Source organism: Sinohyriopsis cumingii, chromosome 14, assembly GCF_028554795.1.
Source record: "Sinohyriopsis cumingii isolate HCF-2022 chromosome 14, ASM2855479v2, whole genome shotgun sequence".
Taxonomy (NCBI): domain Eukaryota; kingdom Metazoa; phylum Mollusca; class Bivalvia; order Unionida; family Unionidae; genus Sinohyriopsis; species Sinohyriopsis cumingii.
In genome coordinates, this window is record NC_142974.1 from 43761882 (window position 1) to 43787385 (window position 25504).

The 25504-nt window shown below is 34.7% G+C and overlaps 1 protein-coding gene across 2 annotated transcripts in view; it reads left to right on the plus strand.

The window, feature by feature from the left end:
- The first annotated feature begins 11599 nt into the window (after positions 1-11599).
- The window catches only part of LOC149783660 (uncharacterized), a 106957-nt gene continuing 93052 nt past the window's right edge, over positions 11600-25504 (plus strand). The window contains exons 1-4 of one of the 2 annotated variants that reach the window (XM_089931901.1): positions 11600-11871; positions 12280-12395; positions 18823-18970; positions 21738-22556. In XM_089931901.1, coding sequence (XP_089788027.1) covers positions 18901-18970; positions 21738-22556 — 889 coding nt within the window. In that variant the 5' untranslated portion in view covers positions 11600-11871; positions 12280-12395; positions 18823-18900. Of the gene's footprint in view, positions 11872-12279; positions 12396-15165; positions 15642-18822; positions 18971-21737; positions 22557-25504 lie in introns of those variants that run through there. The other variant, XM_089931902.1, reaches the window with a different exon arrangement.

Sequence of the window (25504 nt, forward strand, 5' to 3'; positions counted from 1 at the left end):
ATACACCTGGAATATGCCAGGCGCATAGTAAACGAACTATCAGCGGAGGCTATCATAGAAGAAGCAAGAATGAAGAAAGAAGAGGAGGAGAGAAGAGAGAGGGAAGAAGAGGAAAAGAAAAGAGAAGAGAGGATGTCGTTCAATATTCCCGAGACAGAGGATTGGGGTGTTGAAGCGAATCATCCTCCCTCTGCGCTCCCCAGAAGAAAGGTGAAAGAAGACTGGGGAAGAAGATGCGTGTGTGGCGCCAGGCCAGGAAGGTGCAACCATTAGATAGGTGCATCAGGAGTTAAAAAAAACAGCCCTTTTAAGGGCTACCCAATGCTCTAGAAAAGAAATAACTATCGATTTGCCAATGTGTGTAGGTAGAGTAGTGTGAATATAAACACTAACTCTTTATGAATAGTGCAAGTGTGTTTGTGTTTGTAAATGCTGAAGTAAGTTTGTGTGAATAGTAGATTAAGGGTTTATTTATTGATTCTTAGTGTATGTAGAGAGTATAGTTAGGGTTATATTATATGAAATGAGAAAGTAGGGGGATGTTTTCCTTCACGTCCGCGCGTTGTTGGGTCATGATCTAGGTAAGATCCATTTTATGTTTTAGGGGGATGTTTTCCTTCACGTACGCGCTTTCACTATAAGAACCCACAGTGTTCGTCGTTCAAACCATTCTGCAAAGAATAAAAAGAAGATGGCGTCAAACCAAATGGACAAAATACAAACCTTGCAAGACGTTTTAGACAACTTAGGAATAATGGAACAGATGCTAATAAGACTGGTTGAAGACCATTATTCCTATAGTCCCCATCGTGTAAAGATGGAAATTAATAACTTAAGAAAAGCAAAGGACAAGATTAGTGGTGTCATGAAAGAGATAAAGGAGGAGAAGGAGGATGAAGAGGAAATAATAAGAATACGCAAATGGAACGAAAAAATTGAAAAAGAAGAAGGAAATGAAAAGAGGAAGAAAGAAGAGGAGGAAGAGAAGAAGAAAGAAGAGGAGGAGAAGAAAAAAAAGAAAGGGAAGAAGAGTGTAGGAGATAAAATAAGAACTTGGTGGAGGAAAAGAAGAAATTAGAAGAAGAAAACCCAAAGGCCCTTTTCGGGCCCCCATATTTCTCGAAAAGAGATAGCCTTTGAATTGCCTACCCCTTTTTTTATTTTATTTTATTTTTTATTTTTTTAAAAAAAAATAGAGACCCTCCCTGTTTCAATTTTACATAGACCCTATACAGTCCCAAGGGTTTTTGGCCATGTTAAATTTACATAGACCCTATATTGTCCCAGGATTTTTGGCCATGTTAATTCCCATAGACCCTATATTGTCACAGGGTTTTTGGCCATGTTAATTCCCATAGACCCTATATGTTCCCACGATTTTTCTCCATGTTAAATTTACATAGACCCTATATGTTCCCAAGGGTATTTTTAATGATAAGTCCCATAGACCCTATAGGATCCCCATTCACTACTGACATAACACGATTGAAATGGTGTATCATTTCAGTGATTTGTTGGTTTATATCATCACTGTAGTATTGTGCCGCGCTGGAAAAGAAATTTTGTAGTTTACTGATTGATTGTTTGGCTTCGGCAGCAACAGGATCGGAAAATGACTGGATAAATTTTTCATCGATGATGGGATCTAATTTATCGTCATGGTTGTACAATTGTCCCACTATTCGGGGATAATGGCCGCCGAGGAAGGAACGTTGTTCTTCATTCAGTGGAAACAAATTAGCAAAAGAATTTATACCATCCCCCATGGATATTTATTTCTGTATTCTGGAGTTATAAAATTCTTCTCACCAGTCTTAAATTTATCCAAGGTTGGTTCTGGTATTGGTGGTGCCTCCGGAGCGATTTCAGGCCATCCTAACACTGTTCTGATCGAACTCTGATATATATCCACGGCTTAGTCAGGTGAGTTTATCTCGATCGCGGAAGACAGCGTTGGTTTATGAGCTGTTATTGCTATCCTGGATTCCCTCCCGGTGATATTTTTTATTCGACGTTGAAATTCATCATTGATTTCTTCGATTTGATAAGACCAGGTTGGTATTCCAACTACGTTCCAGTCGAGTGTACCATCAATTTTAGTTTTGTACGCGAATACCAGCGAATTATTTGATTGTAGTTTACCAAACGACGCTGATCTGATATTTGGCTAACTGTTATATACTCGCAACTGCCCTAGCCTGATCTCGTTCACCGGAATCGCAGTTGAAAAATTAATACTGAATTCAGGTTGAGCTTTTTTATATCATCGTGTTTTTTTTACCGGGTTTGTATTCGTGGCTATTCGTTGAAGTAGCTCTGTCATTGTTATTTATTTTATTTTCCTTTAAAACGTGAACTTGTTTGTATGTGTTTGTCATCGTCGTGAATTCGGAATCTGATATGGTTGTATCGTCGATGCTTGATGATATCAGCGATGATAATTTCGCATACGCGTTCGTGGCCGTGTTTAGCCGCGAAAAAAGCGTCGTGTAGCTTTGTGTTCGTGCCCGTGGATATCTTTTTCGAGATAATATTACTCCCCCCCCCCACGGCCGCTGACGATGAATCACATATTGTTACGGCGATTGCAGTCGTTACCGGTGTCAGCGCTGATAATAATACTCCGGTGGATGCAACTAAGCGGATACCGAGTATACTGCAACGTAAAGAATGACTGCTTGTCGCTTGTATTTTTTTTAACCTTTATGTTGTATTCGTCAATGATGGTTTTTAACTCTGACTGCCATTCGCGTACTTGATCGTATCTATATTGTTGTGCATCTAATGTTGTTGTTGACGCTGACATTGACTTCGTCGTTGACTCTGTTAAGGGGGCCATTTATTAGCTTACCGCGTTAATTAATTGAGGGGTTTCAGCCACAAATTCCAGACACCACCAGTAGGATAATGCGGTTAATTTCTTGTCGGCGGATTCCAGTATAAACGTTTCTTCGGTTCCGCTATTTAATATGATAGACACAACTCCGGAAAACCTATCGGTGGAATGTCGCCAGGGATACGTTGTGAAAATCTCAAATTTCGCAGAGCTGAACACAGACAGCCTGTACACACCAGTAACCGTTGCTGTGTATATGATAGTATTATCTTGTTTAGACCATGTTGCGGATCCAGATGACACCGTCTATACTATGTTGGTAATCTGCGCTTGAGTAACTTTCATTTTAATCAGATTAATTTTGTTAATGATGTTAGAATCCCACTTACGACATCTTGCTGTGTTTGTTTAATCGTGTCAATGTTAGTTTTGATATCAGCGAGTTTCATACCAACGACAGATGGAGTACCGAAAAAATCATCTGTGACTTTATCAAGTTTTTGAGAATTTCTACGAGTCCCTAAGTGTTGTCTTACATGTTCATCATACTCGACCCGCAACGTTGATAATTTACCGTCAACGACGTCTACATATTTTTTGGTTGCGGCATCTTCCGGGGATGTTGGATCTCTTAAAACCACTATCTTGTTTCCATTCATGATGAGTTCATCTGTCATTGTGTCACCGGTGTTTTTAAACGATTAGCAACATTTATTTGCAATTTCACTTTGATGCCTGCAATTGACATACTTGAGTCTCTGATGATTCCGCTGTCATTGAATACAGGGATGTTACCCGGGGCAGCTCCAATAACCGTACGAATTACTTCATGCCATTTGATATAGCTGGTTCTTAGTTTTCCGTATCGGTCCTGAAAAATAACACCCTCATCTGGGTTTATCCCGGACAACGTTAAAAGATTGCTGACGTCGTCCTTAGTTGCGTATTTTGAGAAATCCACATCGTTGCGTTTTTTACTCCTTACTTCACTGAGAGATCTTCCGTAAATATCCACCATTATTCTTTTTGCTTGTTTTTAATTTCCTGTCGTCGTATTGTGTACTCGTGCACAATCTTGTGAGGTGGCAGCGATGACTTTGATATCGCCGAAAATTACATTAATTCCTTCACGACCACATATTGGCGGATCAGTTAGTATTTGTGTTGGTAACGTTGAGTACCAAATTGTCTTTTTTACGTATTCGATAAATTCTTGCGGCCGAGCTAACCCGTACGAGTCAAAATAAATAATCCCACGAGGATCAATCGCGTATGATACCCAGTGAGTTCCTGGTCCAACGCTGTCATTGAGATTAATAATACCGGTTTCAATGTTTTTTTGGTTGCTGTGGTAATTGATTTCTCATGAAAACACCTCTGAAATTTTTTTATTTTTAATTGTTTAGCGGCATCGAGTAAATCAAAATTTGACATGGGCGAGTTTAGCGTAGATAATTTCCCGGTAGTCTGAACCCCGCTCCCTTTTTTGTATCCGCGTCCAGGTGCTTTCTTTAACGTCATTCCAGCAGCGGTTCCAACAGCACCTAACGCAGCTGTTTTCGCGACAGCTGGTGCAGCAGCAGCTATCAGCGCTGGTATTGTTGCGAGAAGTGGAAATATACCACCGGTTTTAATCACGTCGCTGATAGCTTTTGGAGCAAAATAAAGTTGAACTCCGGTTTTTGCTTGCTTCACTTTATTGAAATGTTTTAGTTGAGTTTTAGTCAACGATAACTTGTTTGGACCACCATTAGCAATTTGATCTTGATTTAGTGTTATCGTTGCCCAAGTTGCGCTAGCGTTTTTTTTATTGTAATTTTTTCGCCTGACCGGGAGTCAGAGTGACATTAACATGATTATATGGCATTCTTATAATTAACGCGGTTGGTCTAATTGTCTACATGTTTTCCACTGGTGCATCAACGACTTTCATTCGTCCACCAACACCCTCAAGTAACATTGTCCTATCGCTGAGTATCCGCGATGGCTCTACCACCAGCAGGAAAAGCAGGCGGACCAGCTATCACTGCAGGAATATTAGTTAAATTAGCTCGAAAGGTTACATCGATGACAGTTTGCCTAACTAAATCAAGATGTTCCAGCGATGAGTAATAAATTGGATACAGCGTTGTAAAATCAAACGGAGATATCTGCAGACCGGTGTCAATATTTTGATCACGTTCCAAGTAAGACATCAATCGATAATATGAACGTGAAATATCCTTATCTGCAAAATTTATTATTATGTCTTCGGATGGTTCTTGATGTCCGTTTATCCTCAACGAGACATTAGTAGCTCCGAATGTGTCAAATGCCATTGAACTTCGTCCTTGATTACCTCTTCTGTTGGATCGCTGAAATGCGATAAATATATGTCGAGGAGCTGAAATTCCTCTCTATGTTGTTAATTGCCACACAATCTCAGGAGTAGTAGCAACGACGCTATCTGTATTCATTGACAACCATGATATTGCTGATTTACCACCTTGTTCCATAAAAGCGAGCAATCGCTGTTCTGCATCAATCGATGGGGTTAAAACTGGCATCCATAGTTTTATTTTTGTTAGTGTTATTTTGCCTGGGTCTAATGCTGGATCTCTCCATAGTGCATCATTATCGGTACCTTTTCTAACAAGTAATACTTCATGTCTGGCACCGAATATAACCTTTCTGACATCTCTGCAAAAATCCAAAAATATGAGATAATGGAATCGTACACGAAAACTTTCTCTCATTACCTTCTAGCATAATTTTACGTGTTGCAAAACCTATATTATAATTGGCATTCATGGATGCAATCACAGGTGCGTTTCTTACATTACCCACGGTCACGGTTTTATGATCCGGGTGATCAGCTGTGTCCTTCGGAAGCATTAACGCGAGACCAGACGATCTTGTGTAATCATCGGAATATCTTGCAAGACCAAGAATTGTAGTAGCAACGTCAACATCTGCAATACATGACTCAATTTCCCTTCCATCAATATAATACGTAGCCTTAGAAAATAACGCCATAACACCGTTATTAACAAAACCAATTTTATCATCGAGTTCATAATTGGTATCATCGGTTTTTGTGATCTGTCCAGTAATTTCAATATATGCCTCAGCGGGTAAAAAAAAATATATACTCGTATCGTGAACTTGTAAGTTAATGCTTGTTCTTTCGTTTGGTGTGCGCTCAGTGTAAGAATAATGCTGATAATCGCGTACAGACATCTTTTTTAACCGGTGCGTCCATGTCAAACGCTGTGTCGGATACGCCTGTAAACATTTTATTATAATTGTTATCGTTTAAAACGAAGACCGCTTCCTGTTATCAAACTCGAAGTTATGTTTTTTTTCTTCTATTTCTTCACCTGCACCTTGATTTATCATCGCTGCTAGTTTCTGATTTGCGGCTTGATTTATTATTTTACTAACAGTTCCCGGCATAACTTCAGTGCTTGACAATTTTACTTGCTGAAATACTTTCGGTCTGCGTATTAATCTAGCTAATCTATCATTGACTGACGAAAGAGCTTTACCAGCAGCGTCAACCAGTCGTGTTTCTCCGAACCGGTACGTCTTTGATGTTATGCTCGTTTATTTAAAGACTGGTTTCGGTCTTTTCTATCCTGACTTCAGTCTTTTTACACCAATATTCGGAAGCCGTGTTTCCTCAGTGGTTACACTGCTATACTTGCGACAACGAGGATTCTGGTTCCAATTCAGTCCAGAATTGGTAGCATTAGCCGCCATGGTCTACGTTCAAGACACTTCACTCCAATTATAACCCTTCATACCTTATGCCAATAATATGGCAAAGTCGAAAAATTAGTCAGTCAAATTGATCAACAAGTTAATCATATATTAGTATCACGGATTATGGGGTCATTTCTCTTTTATAATTGACAGCGGCCATATTTGTCAGCGCATCTGTATTTTTTAGTCAAAGTCTACGTTTAAAGATATAATTGAGAAAGGTTGATCGTTTTCGAGATGTTCCCATTGCAAATGCTGACAAACGCAAGATGCCCCAACGAGGAAGTGTCATACAAACTCTACTCGACCTTGCGGGTTTACGGCGATGTGCGTCACCCACACCTCCACCACATCAAATAATTGTGTTAGTAATACAAAACTGAATTTGGTCATCTGCATTATGCATCTCAGATTTTATGCTACCAATTATTTTGTCCATGTCCAAATCCATAAAGTTCACTAATAAGTAAAAGATTAAAAATTGCTGTAATAGCTTGAGAATCTAACCGGATTAACTGCATGCAAGTACATTGGCTGAATGGGTTTGAGAATCTATCTGGCATAACTACATGGAATCGCTTTGCTGTAATAGTTTGAGAATTTAACCGGTATATCTCCATGTAAATATATTCATGTAATGACTTGAGAAGACATAAGCGAATCAGTGTTTGACACGGTTTAGTGTTTACATGATCTGAGAGGAAAATTAACATATAGACTGGCATTTGGAAATATATATCTGTAACAGTGTAGCATTATGCGAATATCTGTTCTCAACTGCAATATCATATTTTGTGTGATACCTTTAACACGAGGGGATGGGCTGTCTGTACTCTCTTGGAGGGAATTGTGAGTCTGACTGCTGTATGAATCAAATGCCACATTATTGGCAAAGCTCAAGAAATGTAAAGATAAAACTCCCCCAGTGAAATCATACAAGGGTTTACCATTTCTTGGAACAATGGGAATTTACTTAAGGACACCACCCATTTATATACTGTCTTGCACCCAGTTATCTATTATCCACCAACCAGTTATCGTTACCTCATTATCAGTGTCTGAAGGCAAGGACACATTCATATAAAACTCTCAAACCCCATCTACAATGTCCTTATATCCCCGTCTCTCCTACATTAAGTAAAACTACTCTCCCTTTAAAACAAAGTAGGGTTAAAAGAAGGTTTATAAAAATAAAATGTAAAACCCCTATCAGTAAAAGTACATTCTAAAGTCCCTCTTGTCGCCTTATGATTTCTATTATAAAGAAAAATTAATCTTTCTGTCACCTTCTATAATATCTCCTGTTATCGACCAACGAACGTTTTATAACATTAAAATCACTACCCCTTTTATATTATTTTACCCCTCCCTACCATCCTTTTCTGAAAATAAAACCCCACTCCATTTTAGTACTCCTTCACTGCCAATGCTAGTATAGGTGGAGTGACCAAATATCTTAATTATCCTTCCCGAATGTTGAGCCACAAGTGTGATCCGTTCACTTGAGACAAGGGCCGCTCCAGACATTCTTAATTAGTATATTACTGGTTTAAATTATATAACAAATGCAGAGAAAGATCCGATTGCATGATATTGACAAAATTTCGACATGACATCATACCTGGGATTCAACCGAACACTACATGCCGGATTAAACCCTGCGGAGGCCCTTAAGCAAAGTCGTGCCCCCACCTCAAATTATCTACTAATACGATTTATCAATATTATTTTGATCCGTTGTCGCGGGTCCCTAGGGGTGTCTAATCTGTTGTAATCCGGTACTGGAACGCCGCTGTTTGATTCATTCAAGCAGGCGTTTGACGCGGTTATCCTTTAGACCTTTGTCTTCGATAGCGAAGAAAATCTTTATAGCTTGCTATTTTTTTTTGTTTGTTTTAAAGCTAAATATTTATAACAAATAACATGTCTAAATGTATTCTCAAGATTTTACAAGATTCATTTTTATTCTATGATGACGGAGTTTAGATACTTGTAAGCAAGATGAAGCATAAGATCTGAGGAAACCATATGTGTTTTTACCTACCGGAACCGGATGTTAAACCTGTTGTATCTCGTATTCTCGGTTGCAACGGAGTTACTGCTCGTATCGCCTAAAATTACCTCCCTTAGCTCCAATGCGCATGCCCACAAAAAAATTACACTTCAGAATAGTTATCCGTTCTACTTGGTTAGCGAAACAAAGTCAACAAAGGAAGGAATCTAAGCTGTACTACATACAGATCATTATGGTTAAACCAATGAATCAATTATATATGTCAAACATCTTGTGTTCATACCAGGAGAATAATTATAGACATTAAATCAGATAATTAGATTCAGTGTCCATACTCACATTATATCAGATAATTAAATAATATTTACTTTCCACATTTAAATGATATCAACTAATTAAATTAAATACACTGTCCATACCTGATAATATAGATTAATTATCCATAAGTTCAGATACATTTATAGGAACGTTTCACTTTGCTCTCCGATTGTAAACATGTATTGCACATTTTTGGCTTATATAACTTTAACGAAGACAGTCTCAACAATTTGTATTTTTTATATATTGATATATCCTTCTTTCTCAAGGCTAATAGTTCGTTATAACACGAGTTAAGAAAGTTATAACACAAGTTCGATACGAAAATTATAACACGAATTCGATACGTCAGCTGATTTGTAATGCTGAATATCTTAAACCAGAAAAGTTTTAGTTTTAAAAAAAATGGAAAAACACTGTATTATAATGTATTCAGAGGAACTTAACAAAGCAATAATTATATTAGCTATCATACCGATAAAGGAGTGTAATTAATGCAGACGGAATATTTATTCATATTTGGGTGTAAATATCGTGCAATATTCAGATTAAATAACATGCCCAATGACGTTTTTTTTTTTTTTTGTTTTTTTTTTTTTGTTTCATTTTCTTTTTGACTTTTGAATCATCAAATATCGGACGGTAAATGCAATAACTTTCAGCATGTTTTTTTTTTTTTGCTTATGCTGACACGTAATAACTATCAAATTTGCTGGGGTCTTAAGACAATATTTCTGATTGCCACCAGCAAATTCATCATGAACAGCCTTCTTAAAATTAGGTTAAGTCTGTTTAACTTTCCTTGCATCAAATATGTAAGTTTTAAAGATCCACTTATTTCAAAGATTCCGTCCTATTACTTTGGTTCGCCTTTAAAATCAATATTGATCCACGTGCCCGGATGTAAAATGGCAAACATTATGATTTATAAAAGAGACTGTTTTTAAGAACATGCTCTACAAGTCAGTAATAAATGGATACTCACAAATAGCCTTATTTGTTTTTTTTATCTATCAGTCACTAATTCTATCTTAGCACCATTATATACTCGTTTTTAACCAGAAGTATGTTTATGTAATATACGTATGCGAACACACATTCTTTCGAGGATATACATACCCATGCGCCAGATGAAAGGAGACATACATAAATGCAGACAGACAGGCATATATGCGAGAGCCACAAATGTCCTATACATGCATAGTGTGTCCAACAGCAATATTTTTAAAAAAATTATTTTCTAAAATTTCCAACCGTTCAAGAAAATAAAATTGAAATAATCATCAAGGAGACTCGTACGTGCGCCTATCTGTTCAAGCGTGGTTGACATTTGTGCATTTTGAAAAAACTCAAGTTATTTCATGAAAAATTTAATGAACATTAATAGAAAAGTATTAGTCTAAATCAATAATAAAAAAAACCATAAGAAGTTAGAATTTTTTCTCGTTGTAGTTCAACCTCCATTAACTGCTATCATTCAAGCTGTAAAAAAACAAACATATTTTCATTATTCTTCAAGCGAGATAAATTGCAAGAGCTTTTTACGCAGCGATACACTTTCGCACAATCAAATAATGCAAACTAGAGCATAAGGTAGTAATGGAAAGATACTGAAGTTCTGAAATGGGCAGAGAATATTTATTTGAAAGCTAGGAGCAGCGCAAGTCAGTAAAAAAAAAAAAAAAAGATGTAAATACAATTGATCAACTATTGATAAAATTTATTTTCAAGATAGTGAGATATCGATCCTGCTTGCATAATTTGAACGGTCTGTCACACTTTCTTGATCTACATCTGCCATCTTAATTGATTGAACTATCCGGAAGTGATTTGCACCGAGATGTCCTCTGGTGTTTTGAAGGGGAGATACTAACCGTGAAACCCCCCGATAGGACACACGGTACTAATTATACGGAAGAACTGTGAACCAGTCTAGAAATGGGTGACAAATAATAAAGTATATACGGGTTTGGTGGTCCATAATTGGTTAATAATGAAAATTAAAATTTTAGTAAAAATATCTTTTGAGAGCTTATCCTATCTGTAATTTAAAAACAAAATACAGACAAAATTCTATTGATGCAATTTTAGTACTTTTACAGGCATGACTTAGGAGTACTCAATAATGAAAGTAGCACCTGTTTCATTTGGTGCAGAATGAATAACAAATGTTTTATTCACAAGTAGATTAAAAAATTGCCGCGGGTCATATGGTGTTCTCCACACAGAAGCTTGCAGCAAGGATATTTGTGCATGGAGAAATGTTAAGTATAGTCTGATCATCAGCACCCAGAAATTTTAAGTTATTGAATTTTGAATATGATGGTGTTTCCATATGTTTACTATGGGGGTTGAATTAGTACCCTGACTTCTGCAGGACACAAGGTACTAATTATACAGAAGAACTGTGAACCAGTCTAGAAATGGGTGACAAATAACAGAGTATATACGGGTTTGGTGGTCCATAATTGGTTAATAATGAAAATTAAAATTTTAGTAAAAATATCTTTAAAGATCTTATCCTATCTGTAATTTAAAAAAATATAGACAAAATTCTATTGATGCAATTTTAGTATTTTTACATGCTTGACTTAGGATTACTCAATAATGAAAGTAGCACCTGATTCTTTTGGTGAAGAATCAATAACATGTGTTTCATGCACATGTAGATTAAAACAATGCCGCGGGTCAAATGGTGTTCTCCACACAGAAGCTTGCACCAAGGATATTTGTGCATGGAGAAACTTAAGTCTAGTTTGATCATCAGCACCCAGAAATTTTAAGTTATTGAATTTTGAATATGCTGGTGTTTCCATATGTTTGCTATGGGAGTTGAATTAGTACTGTGACTTCTTCAGCCTTGACATATATCAACCCGACATGTCGGCAGCTATGAAATAGAAACAGGCACGTCGGCATATAAATTGTAAGAAATATGCATGCTTTCACGCTAAAATGTGTAAGTATGACACATTTAAGATATTTATTATTTATTTATCAACTAATTAAAACAGTATTGATTACATAATTTAAAGGAAGAGTTGCAGAATTCAGTGAAATGCACTTTATCTCCTTTGAAGAGGTACCGTCAATGTTCTAATGCTTTTGCCGATGACCTATATTCGTAACGATTAAAGTCAACTGTTTTTTTTTTTTATTATCTCTGTCGCCTTTATTATGAAAGTTGTCACATACTAAAAGTAATTTATATTGTGAAGGCAGTATTAAAATAATGCAAATACGGTATAGACTATGTTTTTTGAAATAATTTTTTAAAACAGGTGATAGAAAATTCCAGCTGATAGTGACGCCATGATAAAATAGTACACTGAGACATGAAGATAATGATATAATGATTGTATTGCAGCTACGGTCATTTCCGTCAGAACTCGGGATTATCCGGTGAGTGTGACTTCGTCCGGTTTGGTCACGCCAGATGCATGCGTTGTGACTAATAAATTAGCAACAAGACGATGCCACAAGGTATAGTGAAAGTTATGCAGGTTATGTGCGTGCATTTGCTCAAATGAAAATAAATTTAATCATTTGAAGATTTAATACTAAAAAGTTTAATTAAGTCGATTCACGTATTACTGTTAAGCGCTCTGCACATGGCGCTTGTACTTAAATCTACCTTGTGATAATAAATGACCATAACATCATTGTGCCCGGCTGCCGCCATACTGTTTTCGGACAAAGAGACGCTTAGTAACACGTGGTAATTCGCGACATATATGCAAAATAAAGTTATTTTTATTTGCACTTCCCTAACTATGTAATGTTTTCATATATTCAACTATACTATATGAGTGTGTACAGTAATAATTTTGCACATTTTATTTCTTTGTCCTTCGTTTGTTTTGTTTTCCAATCTTCGTTTAGTAGGCCTAATATATATATATATATATATATATATATATATATATATATATATATATATATATATATATATATATATATATATGTGTGTGTGTGTGTGTGTGTGTGTGTGTGTGTGTGTGTCCCAATTGAATGTGCTGAAACCAATAATATTTATTTATATCTATTTTGTTTCATTTTCAGTTAGTGTTTGTGTGTAAAATGTGTATTATTTAAAGGATGGCTGTGGTCATTAAGGACAGCAGTTTTTGTATTGCTGTCTCCATCAATACATGCATAAAATTATACCTCCCGACAAAATTTAATTGTATATATCTTTTAATTAAGGAAATTTATTATCCACGTAGTATAAATATGATCATCCAGTACTGCTCTTTTAAACACCATAACTCTAATGAACATAATGCATTCTCATATGTTCTTAAACTGTAATTCGAAATTATGATTTATTTGTAAAACTGACATTGAAATAAACATCTAAATTTTCTCTCGTCTTTTATTAACTTTGTTAGCGATTAACACATCACAATCAGAAAAGGTTAATAAAATCACTAATGCATAATACCAACAACACAAACAAACAAACAAATAAAACCCCAAAACACACATTGATGCATTGTTTTTAAATATATGGAATATATATGTAACATTTTTAGATTATACATGCATATCACATCAAATAAACAGTGTAATTTTATGCGCTAAACAAAATATAAGAACTGGTCACTACATATACCCCTATCCATTTAAAACATGAATCACATATAAGAATACTTCATCGACATTATTTAATGGGGGGGGGGGGAGGGCTGGCAGTTCCTTTGGAAGTTTCATTTCAAAATATTCAGGGTATATCTATTGGTGATGAAATACAAGCAATTTGTGTATTATACTGCTCTAGAAAGATTCATCAAAATTGATTATATGTTTTATACAGTCTGCAGGCTTATGCACCACTGTAACTAAATATTGGAATGCACAAATTAACAAATTTAATGCCTGGTACATGGTTTTCAGTAAGAACAATAATAAGAACAATAACACGGAAGAGATCACTGAATACCATTACACCGGTTCGCCGTGTCCTAAAGGCTATTTTTAGAAACTGACATCACTGCGTGTGACGTTTCACAGAGGTAAAAAGTACAAGCGCCAAAAATGCTATCATAAAACTTCCAATTAATTGATCGCTACGAACTTTAACAATGGTAGTCCGAGTTTCGTCGGATATAGACCAACAAACATATCAGTATTAATCCCAGTCAGGACAGAATCCACGTGTATACGTAGTCTGTTGACGTTTTTGTGTTTTTAAATGCGAACGCATGCTTGGAAGGCAGCATCATCACAAGGCAAGAGTAACGTTTTGGGTATCGCGGTTGCAATTTGTTTTTTCCATAGACCTCAATACTGATGTTTGGTGAAATAAATATACTTTCTATCTTTCCTCATAATGTGTGTCAGACACTGTCATAGAGAACAGTGTTAGATAATAAATTTGACAAGGACAGATCTACGTATTCCATTGCATTTGAAATAACTCTGTTGGAACTAAGTAGGTAAGAGTTGTCCACAGCAGGTTCGTTTCATTTATGTGTATCACATTTTTTTTTTAAAAACATAAAAAATACAAAATATGATTTAGATATGAATTAACAAAATCTTACATGTTGCCAAGAGACTCAACTTTTTTGTTTTTAAGCCTGACAGAAACTACAAGGTTTAAATAATGTAGTTAGTTTTGTTGTTTATTTCTGAATACAGTGTTCCATACATCTAAAGCCCTGCCAATCATGGGTTGTAAAATTGATATCATTATACCCATAACTTTCCTTAATTTTTTTCAATAATCTGATATAGCTCAGGACTGTACAAGTAACAAGTGTACGCTCACTTGTCAAAAACAGTTTTATCAGATACTAAGCAATGTCTTATATTAATGTGTACGTAAAGGTTGTTGAACTGTTTCAACTGCTTTTTCATATTGTGCTTTACTAAAAACTACATTTTGGGAATAAAATTAATTGTTTTAACTATGAGTTTTGTTTTATTCATATTAGCAATTTTTGAACTTCATATGGGTAACATGGAATAAATCAGATTATATGACCGTATCTTATTATGAAGTATAAGTTTCGAACACTCTACACTGCCGATACAGGAGGTCACTAACCTCCAGTCCTTGCACAAACGTCAGCATACCTATCCTCTTTGTAACACAAACAGAAAGCTTCCCTCCTTTGTGTAGTGAATAAAACTGATGTAGTAAGCCAGTCTTTCACCAAATATAATAAAGCACAGCTTCTAAGCATGTATGTATGTATGTATGTATGTATGTCTCTGTGTGTGTTTATGTATGTATGCTATTCAATAATGCCATTGTAAATAGCATTAAATAAAGGCTGAAAATACTTCTACTATTAATAACAATAATAATATTATAATTATTATTATTATATAGCATAGTTTTTCAACTCAATACAGTTTTTGGATTTAAAAAGATTATCATTCTCTCCATCTCAGATTTTTCACATCTCTCTTCCTCTCTCTCTCTCTTCTCACAAATTTCTGCCATGATGGCAGCACAGCTTAACCTCTGCTCTTGCTCTGTCCCAAGCATTATTTAGTTCCTACTGACATAGTCCTCACCTCATGCGCTACAAGCATACTCTTATCTTGGGGCGATGCTGCCTTCCATGGATGTGTCAGCAATTTAAATAAAGTTCAACCGATGATGGATACACGGGTGTTCTGTAATGACAGGGATTACTACCGAAAAAGTGAGTGTTCTGAAGTGTTAATACCTTGGGTAAAATGAAGAGGGAATTTACTTACTGTCCACATACAAAGGTCAGTCTAAATAAAAATAATAATTAATAGCAAGAATATTTATTGGAAAGATTCACTATGTGATACTGTTTTGCTTGGTTGATCTCCGCTACCAGAAATGTTGGAAAGAAAAAGTGGAGATCTGCTTGTTGGCCTTGGACCCTTCCCACGCCATTTTTTATATATGGACATTTAGAGCATGTTTCAATGATGGTTTTGTTGTATCATGTGACTACCATATTGACATGTGTTCACTACTTGATGAATCAGGCTGTGCAAAGGTTTCTGCAACAGTGACATGTTTCTGATCATTGTTCTTTGAAGAAATATGTTGAGATTTCTGTCCTTCCATTGTTTTACAAACAGGGTGTGATTTTCATTTAATATTTTTGAAGTTGTGTATAAGAACATCTGAAAGGGGGCTTATTGCTGATATCACATGACTGTTGGACCTCTTATGTCACAGACAAGTAGGTTGCAAAATTTTTTGCAATAATGTGGCTAGCAATGCAAATGTTGACTACTAGATAAAATTTCATTAACTGTACTTTCATCTTTTCTTGATTTTTGATAAAAAAATTATACATTTGTAAATGTCTTTCATTTTAAAAGTAACATAATTTTTTAACTTTGGCAATAGATATTATGATATGGACATAATTCCATGCTATGGATGGGGAAAAATATATTGTCTATTAAATGCCAGTGTTTGCGCTGAGATTTTTGTGATGAATAAAATCTTTTTTTTTTTCGATACGAATAAAAAGACTCACTGCTACAAGTGTATCTTTTGACATAATTTAAACACATGTACACGTATGAGGATGCAACAGTAAGCAGTCAAGGGGAGGCAACTACATTATGGCTAAGATAGCCAGATAGGAAAACTGACATAATCTAAGTACATCTACATGTGTGGAGATGCAACAAGAAAAGAAGTCAAAGGGAGGTGACTACGTTATTGCTGAAGACAGCCAAATAGGAAGGCTGATCACTCCCTAATAAACAAATTGACTCTTTGACAGGTCAAAGTGGCATTGAAAAATTGACTGTAAACAGACTACCTTGTTTCAGCATGCATTTAAGTTTTCAATTATACTACAATTTGGCAGTGAGGAATCAATGAAACGATACATTAGACTGTGACTTGAAAGGACAAAGTTTGATAAGGACCATTATCAGCCCCCAGATTTATGATAAATTACATTGAAAGATTATTTCTTATGGTTATGACATATAAACTATATATCAACTGCAACATATGTATACATGTTATAATGAAACTGTGTGAAATTAACAGTTAATTTGTTCCTAAATAGGCCTGTGTTCAATCAAAAACTCACATTTTGACAGAATTCCACCTCTTTGAGGTCCTCAAAAACTAACAGTTCGTTTAAGAACATATTTTTCTTTTTGAAAAGATATTTTTTGTAACCGTTTAACCACTTAACAGATGTGCAAATTATATATATATATATATATATATATATATATATATATATATATATATATATATATTACATCATTAAAGATTTATATTTTCAATAATTGTCTTCTATCCTGAATTTTTCTATTCAGTTCACCTATTTTAAATTTGAAGCTTCCAAATGTATCAATTCATAGAGAACCCCCAAAAATGCGACTCGTTCTTCTCAGGCCATGGAAACAATATGGTTGTATCCTGTTGCACTGGTTACGCTGGTTTTATAATTCAGGTAGTTAGGTCTTATTTTAAAACAGAGATATTTAATGTGCTTTTTTGTGCCTTTTTAATCATGGGAGAAAAAGTCATAGGGTTGGCAGTGAGAGACAGGGATGGTCAGCTGACTTAAACACACATCTTTTGGGCCTACTCTGTTTCCCACTCATTTCTTGAACAGTAGTAGTTGAATGTGTCATGATTATCATTATGGTTATTATTATAAGCACTAACTAATTTTGTATAATGTCTTTTCAGTTTCTGTTTTCAGTCTGAGTGAAATCCTTTACATTTTAGTGATAAATGTCTTCTACCTTGTACTACCAATGCTTTTTTGTCCATATAGAAAGAAATGTATTTAGCATTGCATCATACATTTAACTTTTTTATCATAAATTTTATTTCCTCAATCATCAACTGTATCATTATCTTGTTTTGCCCTTTGAATATTTCTTACAAAATTTTTGTATATTATGTCATTTGGTTTCTTGTTTTAACTTTCAGCACAAGCATGTTTCAGAAAATGCACTTATCACTGTTAAATAATATGTATATCCATTGTTGTATTGTCATAACCAGTAATATTTAATAATTCTATAAGGACATTGAATAATTAATGTACTTGTTGCTATATGCAAGGCCAGCCATTGCCATAACTTAAAACGTCCAGATAAAATTGGAATGACAGAAGTAAGGTCAGTACTAGGTTAATGTACAGTACATGTATAGAGTTTTACGGATTGCCTACCCAATTGGGTGGACATGGACAGAGGGGCAGAGAATTAAGTGCCCACTTTGAGCAGTGGAAGTCTACTTGGCCTGGTGGATTCCTACTCCACCCATCTAGTGGAAGTCTGTCACAGATTTTATTGCAGCTGTAAGGGGGTATATCAGTGATTCATATTCCTTGCCAAAGAATTTTCTATTTGTAGTCATTCCATTAGTGAACACACTAATTTAAACAAACAGATAGATAAACCCCAAATAGCTAAATAGTCTCAAGTTTTTTTCCCTTGAAAATTTAACATTCATCTCTTGCAGTACACATAGTATGTGAATGCATACTAGTAGGCATGTGTTTGAATATTAAATTGCATTGTGTACTGTGGCTAAACTGATAGGCAAGTTTCAATGCAATGTAGTGTATGTCCACTATTACATAATCATGTTGCTGAAACGTTCTGATTGGGCCAGTACACTTAATCCATCCACTGTGAGCCACAACATAGACAATCCTGTCCATGACTGAAAGTGTGTGAAAGGATAAAGGTCCACCATGGAAATGTTGATTTTCCATAAAACATGAAGGAGCAAAATCTTGTGTATTGTGTATCTATGAGCAGCTTTACAATTTCTAGACTTAGAGTTAGACATTCTTATAGGAATAAAGAGTGTTTGGTGGGCATAATTTACTAGAAACTGTACAAATGTTCACATACTTATTGCCTTAACTGAATACAAATCATGGGTTTGGTTTCATACATTTGCTTTTCACCTTTGCAGCCTGCTCCTGAGGTTGGTCATTTATTAGCTTGACAATTCACGTATACACGATGTTAGTCCTTCAAGTTCGATAGAAATATGGCCACAGGAGGAGGACAAGCAGTCAGCTGCAAACTGGTCAATGCTGGGACTTTGGAATTAAAAGATGGTAGTATGATGAGCATGACGTGTATCAGTGTTTCCTATTAACATAGAATAAATTTTGTTTCCTTAGCTATTAAATTTGATAGAGCCATGTTTGCTGTTGTTTTCATTTGAATTAAGATTGTAAAATGCCATCCGTTTAGTCATTTAACATCTTAATATGTCATCAAGTACTTCCATGCAGTATATGCAGATACACCAAACCTGGATGGCACTATGTTACTATTATTGTGCTGATGTAAAAAACTCATTAGTATATGCTCAAGAAACTTGAAAAATCGTTTCTTTATCAACACAAAACCTGCTCAAAATGAACAGTATTAACCTCTGTTTTCATATTAGAGAAGGTATTAATTTTGATTTGGATCCTTTTGTGGTGTTTAAAATTATGGACTATGCTCTTTTAGAATTAGTGAAAGGATACTCAAGAAGCAAATGTATTCAATGTAAACAACAACATAAGTTCGAAAAATATTATTATTACTATTATTATTATTATTATTATTATTATTATTTATTTTTATTATTATTTAGTGGTTGTCTTGAAATTGCTCTGACAATAATAATAATAAAAACAATAATGAGAACAGTACTGGTAATAATAAGAATAGATTATTATTATTGTTGGCAGCATAAAGACTGATTACACGCAACAATAATAATAATGATAATGATAATAATAATAATAAAAACAATAATGAGAACAGTACTGGTAATAATAGGAATAGGTTATAGACTGATTACACACAACTATAATAATAATAATAATAATAATAAACAATTAAAACAACAAAAATAAAAGAATGTATTTTTTGTTAGTGTTAAAAGAGAGTTCTTCATATTTCACACATCTGGCACAAATTATCAGGTGAGAGCATTGGATTTGTGACTGTGACTGTCATAAAACTAAATGCAAACATTTATATTTTCCAGTGAACCAGAACTTTGTCTAATACTGCAATTTTTCCCATTTAGTGGGAAGTTTGATAATCTACTGCCTTACTGATAATAGACCAGTCTATTTTATGAATGGGCCAGTCATATGGTGCCATAGCTTGAATGAGCTTAACATTTTTAGGGATTCAGTATTTTGTGTTTGATACTATTACTCGCAACATTTGTACGCGCCTGTGATATATAAAAGGGAACATGTATAGATATGTAAAATAACTTGGTTAGATGGGAAGAAAAAACAAACGTTTGAAACATTTGTTATTGCTGTAGATGCATACATCTGGTAAGGGAAGTGGAAACCATTTGAAATTTACTAAAAAAACATTTGGCATAAAGAGAAACACACACACACACACACACACACACACACACAACCAAGAGGAAGACATTTTATACAAAAATTTAGTGCATTGTATAAAATATTGATTTCATATGGCTAATAATGAATAGCACCTTTCCCAGGACACACTTAAGAATCCGACCCAACCTAGACTAGGCTGGTATCAAATCGACAAAACTTATATCAACATGTATGTATGTGTGTATGTAGGTAGGTAGGTAGGTAGGTAGGTATATATATATATACGTACGTACGTATGTATGTATAGTTCATCTCACATTCATATTATTAAAAATGTTACATATATAATTTGAAACGGTCACCTAGATTACTTAGAAAGATCAGTGTTTCTTCTGCTTCTTTAGCTCGATACTCGTGCTTGTGTACTCGCTATTAGCTTTTTCAAATGTGATATTATCTTTTCTTTACTTGATACTCTCTTTTTTAAACTTGATCCCAACTCAATACTTGATTTTTAAAACTCGATGCTCGCTTCTCTCTACTTGATACTTGCTTTTCTCTACTCGATATTAGTTATTTTCAAGTCCATACTCAATTTTGTCTACTTGATACTCACTTTTTGCGACTCAATAGTCACTACTAGAATAGAAGAAACCCTCGTTTTTGAGACATTCTTCTTGCCTTGATCAACTGCATTTATTGCTATGGGTAGCTAGCTCTCCTATATACCCTACTATTGGTATTTTAGTGTGAAGATATTGTGAAGCAATTATGGGAGGTAATTTGCACTAATTTCAAGAATGACACAAGCCCAAAATACCTAAATAATAAATGCATCCAAATATTTAATTAATAGATGAAAAAGCCACATAATGACCTTAAATTAAGAAATTTGACAGACCATTGAACAAAACCATCCCATGTTACCTGTAGATGGGACAGGCAGTATTGTGATTGCAGCTATTTGATTTTGCTATGTACTGTTTATATGTATGTATATATATATATATATATATATATATATATATATATATATATATATATATATATATATATATTTGTGCATGCTAACAAGGTTTGTGTGCTAGGATACATTTTTGCGTGACCATGTCATGTCAGTTTATACTGCACTCAGAAATTTGAAGAAGTCTTATCAAGATTAACTCCACGGGTGGCATCGGAGTTTTATTGATAATTAATCGCAAATCATTTGGCACATGATATTGAATCATGCACGTGATGCACATGTAAGGGGGAGCAAGCAGCTTGTTAAAGTACTAATAACTCCAATTACAGGTCTCACACATTTTGAATTCAGTATAAAAAAATATGACAGTGGTGGTTATAACTTTTTGACAGTAGACTATTGTTTCAATTCTGAAATTGAATGAAACTCAGCATCTGTATCTGCATAGAAGTTATTCTTTTAATTTACTTATGTATATCAGTATTTCCTTTATGTTCTTGGTCATGTCCATATCTAATGTACTGATGTATGTATCGTTTGTATCCATAGCCAGCCATTACCCCTGGTTCACCGGTCTTGTAGTGTCTGCAGACATGATTATGGTCATTGAAAGCACGTCATATAAACTCTGTCTCTATGATCGCCGTGATGGTAAGCTTCTGACAACATCAGATAAACTACAGTCAATGCCTCGTGACATTTGTATAGTGGAAGGGAGAGACATCCAGGTTATGGTGACATTGTACAATGGTCAGATAGAAATATTGTTAGTTATATCCACGGGTCAACATGTGGCTATAAGACGGTTGAAGACATTCGATTTAATGAGATCATTTCATAGATGTGATGGAGTGAAAGTCCTGCAGTCAACAGGAAATCTTGTGGTGAGTGGTTTGAAGTTGGAAAAGGACACAGGGGAACGTTGGATTTGTTGGGGCCTTGTTTCCCTTGTAGATGGACATGCTGGAATGATTTGTAAGATTTGTAAACACACGGGGATTGGTTGGGTTTATTTGGCCACAAGTCGTGACGATTCCACGGTATATAGCTCATGTATGGCTGATAATGGTGTGCATGCATTTGTTGTGAACACTGGCACACAGAAGTTCATGTATCGTCATTGTGATCTAAAATGGCCTCGTGGTATATCTGTGGACAAAAGGGGATTTATATATGTATGTAATTTGTTCCCTTCCTGCGTTCATCAGCTAGGAGCAGAAGGTGAACCAGTGGCAATACATAGGGATGCAATGCCACCACGATGGCCTCGGGCAATGTTCTGGGAGGAACAGCAGGATGAATTATACATCACAAGTGATGGAAGTAAGGAGTTGTGCAGATTCCATCCTGTAGGGAGTGATCAACAAGGTAAAAGTTAGAAAAGATAAATTTTCACATGAATGGACATGTATGATTGCATTTTTTGTCTTGGTCCACCTGATGTATTGAGAACGTTCACAAGAAATATGACATTTCCTATAATTTCACTTCACCTTAATATTGAAAGTTGTATTATGATTCAGCAAATATATGACAAGTACATGGATGACTGCCTCAAGGCGATGTATAACTGCTACACATGTTGCAGAGACAAAGCAGACCCCAGAATTGACCTTTTGAAGCCATGAAATGAGTACTTTTTTAATGGTTTGTGTTGTCATCTTCTTTGAAAATTAAACTTCATGAGCAAGCCCCCCAAAAGTTTAGTAAGTGCAGAATAAATCAAAATGAGATGAAAACCAAAATTTGGGTTTGTGTTTGCATATTATAAAATAAATTAAAAGTTTGAAAATATAGACCACACATATATCTTTTTTACTTTAACTTTTGTTTAATGGTGGTGGGGGTGAATACAAAGTTCGCACGAATCACAATTTGCATAGTGCATCCCTAGAAATTTTGTCAATAAGAGCAACTTTATATTTTTATAAAAATTCTCAGTTTAATTCACATTTACTACCAGCTTTTCATGGATTTGGTCATTATTAAACTTCATGAGCAATCCCCCCAAAAGTTTAGCAAGTGCAGAATAATTCAAAGTGAGATGAAAACCAAAATTTTACACATGGAGACATTCCCTGATACAATCAGTTGTTCGAGGTATCTGCAATCACTTACTGTAATTACTCAAAACTTGTCTTTGTTTAAACTTCAGAATAAGTAAAACATTACTAAAAAATGTTTCTCAAATGGACGAGTAATTGCAAGCAATTTCAAGTAATGTTAAGTAATTATTTTACTAAGTAATGGTAAGTGTTTAGTTTTTTAAAGTAATTATTTTATGAAGTAAAATATTGTTACTTAGTAATTATTTGATTCTGTAAAATTATAACTTAGTAATTATTATACTCAGTAAAATATTACTTAGTAATTATCTATTTATAAAGTAAAATAGTACTTAATAAATTTACAATGTACAATATTTTGCTTATTTATTTTGCAACGCTCTTTTTAATTAAACACAGAAATCAGTGATTATGATAAAATAAAGGCAAGCAAATTTAATGTTAAGTAAGACAAAGCAGATTGTTGAAGTTTTCAGTAACATTGTTGGTAAAAATATGTTTATGTCAGTAGTCAAAGTTTGTAATGAATTAAATATTCCCCATTGAAGAAACCAATGTTTCCCATTCTAGGTATAATAAAGTAAACATTTTATTGATCCAGTTCCCAGATTTGAAATTTGGTACTTTTCCATACAAATTAATGTCCAAATGGGATTCCCACTGCAGATTATTGCTGGAATTTGAATACAGTGTGTTTGCTTCAATTTTCAATTTCCATTAGGTTTGTCATTATCCTTAGAAACCTCTTTTGTGATAAAATAATCATTATGTTATATAAACCTTATACTTCATGTTCACAAGGAGGTGGAGACAGCTTAAAAGATATTCTCATCTTCAGGATAAAATAATTGATTTTTTTTACAAACCATGAACTGTTTCATGCAAACTAGGGCATGCATGTGTTTTGATAAAATCATGTTTGTACATTTGTACACAAGACATGAACTGTGCATGTGTGTGAAGGGAAGAAGGAGGGAGAGAGTTTGGTAAAAAAAGTCACTTCTTTAAGTTTATTGTGAAGTATAAAGCTACATTTGACTATAAAATAATACTGGTATTTTTTCATGATGAAAATTACATAAGCTGGGTCATATCCATATTAATGAAATATTCCTGACATTGAGGCTGCTCCACAGAACAGCAAACTCTTCAATCTAAGAACCTCTCACAGTCATTTACTTGAATATGTGGGAAAATCTTCACATTTTTTTCTGTATAGCTTTGGAATTTTTTATATCACTTCCATATAGTAATCCATTTTGGGTAGGATGGTGCCAGATGGTTAGGTTCTCCCTTCATTCTATTAAAATAGTACACTATTAGGTGAAAAACAAGAATGTTAGCCATCTGAACCACATCTTCTAAACAAATCTTCTCAGAATGAAATCCTGCATCCTGCCCTGCTTTTTGTAGATTCAGGTACCATCCACTGAAATAGATTACAGCAAGATGTGCTATGTAATGTGGACAGCATATTTGCAAAAGCATTTCAGCTTTTAGTTCAACATTTGAAAATCATTTAACAAGTTATAGAGGCATTCTCTAAGTGTTATTCATGACCATCCTTTAAAGAGGGCCTAAACTTTAGTTTTACCATCCATTTTGAAAGGGCTTCGACATGCCAGATGATTTGTAATTTGTACCTTTAAATAAAAAAAGCAACAAATTACTCACTTGATGCCTTAAAACCTTTGAAATGGACTCGCTGCCATCTTCTTTGAAAATTAAAAATTAAAAAATTAGATGCAATGACCTCTGAACTTTGTCTCAGTTAAAGTTAATTGCACGAGGGCAGTTGCTGAATTAGATGTGTGAGAAGAAAAACAATCTCCAAGAAAAATGGAAATGAAATGAACAAACTTGCATGTAATTTGTTAATCTTCAACCTATTGTTGATAACTGACAACATTGCATCGAGAACTGCAGTTTGGCAGGCACAGTGGTAAATAATATTGATCCGCAATGTTATTGTCTCATTAAATATGTGGAGTAAAATTACAGAGTCATCTCATTTGACTTATGAAATCAGAAGGGAAAACTGCATAGCAACAGTATAAAGCAGCCGCCAAACTGCAGTCCTGCAAACTATAAAAATGCAACAATCTTGATTTTACTCACTAACATGGTAACTCCGTGATTTTAAATTATCTCTGGGATTCCATAATCAGTTGCTTGCAATGAAATTTCCTTTAGTAATGAGCTAAATTGTGACGGTTCAGTCTTGAAAATGGAACCTTTTTGAAAATGAGG